This window comes from Ambystoma mexicanum, chromosome 8, assembly GCF_040938575.1.
Source record: "Ambystoma mexicanum isolate Mex_15411 chromosome 8, UKY_AmexF1_1, whole genome shotgun sequence".
Lineage (NCBI taxonomy): Eukaryota > Metazoa > Chordata > Amphibia > Caudata > Ambystomatidae > Ambystoma > Ambystoma mexicanum.
In genome coordinates, this window is record NC_090929.1 from 959,306,768 (window position 1) to 959,311,229 (window position 4,462).

Below are 4,462 nucleotides of genomic sequence, written 5' to 3' on the forward strand. Positions count from 1 at the left end.
TGCCAAGCACAGTGCCACCAAACTCAGTCCATTCTACTGCACCTACGGCTTTCATCCCAGCTTTATTCATGACCTCCACTTACCAGCCTCCAACATACCTTTGGTAGATGACTGCCGGTCCTCCATATCGGAGGCCCATAAGATTGCCTCTGATTGCAAACCAGCCAGACACGCTACTGCCAGCAGAAGAACCCCCATCGCCTACCATCACCAAAGTGGATCAGAGGAACCAAGGTGTGGTTGTCCACTAGATATTTACCTCGGTGGCTGCATCCTTCAAAATTGACTCCAAGATATCTTGGTCCATATGTGATTCTTGAGCGCCTCAACCCAGTTTCCTATCGCCTTCAACTGCCAAAAAACATGCAGCGCATTCACCCGGTGTTTCATTCCTCTCAGTTGAAGGAATACCAAGAGGATTCCTATCGACGTGGCTTGCCTAGAGTACCCACTTTAACTAATGAGGCACCAGAAGAATTTGAAGTGGCTAAGATCAGGGACTCCAGATACAAAAAAGGAAGATTGGAGTACTTGATACACTGGAGGGGTTATTCTTCCACAGACGATTCTTGGGAACCAGTTTCACATGTCCATGCTCCCAAGTTAGTCCAAAGATTTCATTGGTTGAATCCCGGCAAACCCGGAGGATGCTCGCTTAGGAGAGGGCATACTGTCACGCGCCTTGCTCGTTTGCCGTGCTGGCACTTGTGGTAAAGAGGGCGTATGGTCAGACATCGATTCTTTCCTTCCTGTTTCCCTGTTACCATCTAGTCTTTCTGCTCTGCCGGGTTACTGTTTCTTAAACCCGCCCCTTCCTCTTTCCCAGCTCGTTGCCACCCCTTGCTTTGCTTCTGGTGCTGACGCTGCGGGCTGCTTTCATTCCTTTGCCTTCCAGCATATTTTGCTTTCTCTTCGGGCTTTGCCCAATTTCTCTCTTTTCTTTGGGTCTCGTCCCGGTTCGCTTGCATTGTTTTTCCTTTTTTGGGCTTGCCCGCTTGCTCTTTCTTCCGGTACCTTCCGGCTCTCTTTCCCTGCATGTGCTCACCCGCTTTCCCCTTCTCCCGGTCCCTTCCGGCTCCCTTTCCCTTCACGGGTTCGCCCGCTCTCTGTCTCTGGTTCCATTCCGGCTTTTCCCCCTTCTCAGGCTCCCCCGTCTTTCTCTTTCTCCGGGTCCCTTCTGGTTCCCTCCTTTCACGGGTCTCGATCTGCTCTCTCTTCTTCTCTCTTCCCGTTACTTTGTTCAGTCTGCTCCGGTGTATCATTGCTCCTCCCTCCTTATGGAGGTTTCATACTGAAGAGACCAGTACTCTCACACTTACCTACATTTCCTCGAGGGATACCTACCAGATTACCCACTACCAGCAACTCTTTCTATCACCAACCACGGATCCACATCAGCCTGGACTTTCACTACGAGAGGTTTTTTTAAGCTTATGCTTTTTTCCTCTCTCCAGTCCTTCCAGAAGGGGGTCACCTGAATCCCTGTTTCACTAGGGAGACAGAGTGGCTTCCATACGGGACATGCCATACCTCTTCACAAAAAAAAGAAGATGCAGAAGAAGAAAGGACACAAAAGAAAGTCATCCTCTGAAGAATCAGGTGAGGAGGATCGGGGTTTGGAAAGGGTTGGTACGACACGATTTGACACTCGTTCACTTCAAGCTGCACTAGAGAAATACAGTCCCCACTAGACTCTCCAACAGCACCCTCACTGCCTGTAAGCCATACAAAATGCAGCAGCAAGGCTCATTCTTCACTCATACAAACACTCAAACATCAGCCCAGCTCTCTCACTCCTTGTACTCTAGGGAATTGCTTTCAAAGCAAAGTACTTAGCATCATATACAAGGCCAGCCATCTCACAACCCCATCATACCTTCCCAACAAACTGAAATCCATCAAGCACACAAACACCAGAGAACCCCTCCAAAATGTCCCACACATTCTACTCTGTAAGCTACTCGGCATACACAAACACACCTTTATTCAATTGGCGCCCACAGCCTGGAATGTCCACTCACCCCATATCCGCAATGCCCCTTTCATCATAATTTTCCAGAAAATATTCAATACTCAGCTCTTTTCCCCCACCTAATAAGGGCCGACCTTCTCCCTATCCTTTGTCTATCCTGATCTTCCTATCCTTTTTTTCAAAAACATGGTACCATTTTTTCATCTCCCACCTTTGAACTTTTTAATGAGCTCACAGAACGTCTGGGTAAGGACAGAGCTATATGGACGTTTAATAAATAAATACAAATGCATGCACTTGCCCTACTAAACAGTTTGGAGTGGTTCCAAAACTGCACCACATCCAATCACTCCAACTCTTGTTTTTCGTTTTGTATCATCAAATACATGCTCATTTTCTTTCTATTAGTTATTGGTTGTTTGATGTAGCTGCTATTGGAAAAAAGCAAAGTTATGTGCAAGATTAATAAGCAATCAGTATGTATCGACTTCTGTTGCCATGTGGTCACAATCTCTATCAAAAGTTAAAATGACTTTGCAAGGAAGATTTTTTTTTACATAGTGGCTAACCTTTTGGTTCATTGGCAGTTCCCCTTAAAGCAATGGACTATTGGAATGGAAACGACTTGGTGGGCCTGATTTACAAAAAGTGTTTTCAATGGAAAAATCCCATTGAAAAACGCTTTATAAATCAAAACGTATGTCCTCTGAAACAGGACGTGATCTGCTTTTCTTCATGCTTACAGAGTTCCTACAATATACAACGGCCTGTGCAAAAAGGTAATCCGCAGTTATTCCTGGAATATGTGATAATACAGCACAGCTCAGGAATGTCCTTTCTAAACATGAATGTTAATTCATCCAAGAAACCTGGAGCAACGCGGTACCTGCCTCAGTCTCCAAATATACCCCATCCAGATGAAGACTGAAACCGATAAGAGTGAGGACGGGCTCTGTATGGATGTCGAGGCGTCTGTGTTGCGTCAGATCTGGCAGGGGAAGCTTGCGCCTGGTCTGGATGACAGAGTCATAGCCAACCATTTGCAGTTGCCAATAGGAACAGCTACAACTGACTCATCTGGCTATATCCCAATTGTTAGTGTAGAATGATGACTGTGATTAATGGGGCCAAATCCTTACATATGTTCACCACACACACAATTCCGGCCTGCAAATAACCGAGAAAGGCTGTGCTAAGTAATTGTGAACTTGCTAACCTCTGATATGATGGAAAGGAGTACAAGCTAAAAAGAAAAAGAAAAAAATATATATATTTATATATATATATACTTTTTTTTTTACAGGATCTGCTTTAGCAACCCTGTAGTTATGCATAAGTGGTCTTTCCATAGGGAGAGCAGTTTTTGGGCAGCTTATAACTTTGGTGCCGTTCTGTGGTTTGGTTTCATCAAGAGGTGGGCAAGTTATAGGGGTGGGGGGCCCCTAAACGTTTGCAATCTGGATATACATGAATCTTCGCTGCCTTTGGACATATCAGAGAGCCGTGCAACGTTCGCAGAAATCGTACACGGACGATGACTGGTCAATTGAACAACATGAGGAGCGTCAAACGTTTTGAAACCGACGTCATGTTGAAGTCGCAAACTTCACCAATTGTCGGCAGACATCACAGTATAAAAAAAGCTCTGAAAAATACATTACTGCTTATTTTGAGGATGAAATAGTGGCTGGGGAGTAGAGAAAGTGGAACATTTATGCGTTATTGTCGGTAAAAATTAGTGGCTTACAAGAGAATTAGATGAGGTTGTGAAATCCATTAAACCACAGAAAGGGGGAAACCTTCAGGTCCAGACTGGCTGCCCATTGATATTTTTAAATATGAAATATGAGTTTTGGCACCTATTGTGTGGAGACTCGTTTTGGCCTGTCTTAAAACGAACAGGGTGGAGATCCATTGAAATCATGCCAATGTCCTTAAAGGGGTCGAAAGATGATCCGGCCAATAACTGTCTCATCTCTTTATTACATGGGTCTAGGAAAATATTTGCAAGGGATATCCTGGAGCATGTTCAGTCTTGGACTACTGAAAATACCATCATTAGTACCCTGCAAGCCAAATTTCAAAAAGGGATGGGAACAGTCGATCGGAGCTTAGGCCTGTAAGTGATTATCCAGAAATACACATTCTTAAGAAAAACCAAACTATATGCCACCTTTGTAGATCTAAAGCATTTGATGCTGTGCCACGAGATCTTTTGTGGCAGGTCTTGACTGGGAGGAACATGCCGGATTCACTGATTCGTTCACTTTATTGTAAAAATAGGGTGGTGGATCGCCACGGGCTGGCACGAGAGGACAAACCCCAGTTTAATGTTACGAGAGGAGTCAGGCAGTGGTGTGTCTTCACCCCTCTTATGTTTTTCATCTATAATGAAGAAATAATTTCTGTCCATTGTGTTGATGGCCTCAAGCCCCCAAAGATGGGTTTGGTAAAGTACCCTTAGATCTTTTTTGCTGATGACACAATTTT

The 4,462-nt window shown here is 44.7% G+C and overlaps 1 protein-coding gene across 1 annotated transcript; it reads right to left on the bottom strand.

Moving 5' to 3' along the window:
- Nucleotides 1–767: 767 nt before the first annotated feature.
- Nucleotides 768–1,262, bottom strand: LOC138472911 (octapeptide-repeat protein T2-like). The gene has a single exon (XM_069611328.1). It carries the CDS (start codon nt 1,260–1,262, stop codon nt 768–770), a length of 495 nt encoding a protein of 164 aa, XP_069467429.1.
- Nucleotides 1,263–4,462: the final 3,200 nt, after the last annotated feature.

Coding starts and splice junctions, on each gene's coding strand:
- LOC138472911 (XM_069611328.1), bottom strand. CDS start 1,262: ATGATACACCGGAGCAGACTGAACAAAGTAACGGGAAGAGAGAAGAAG.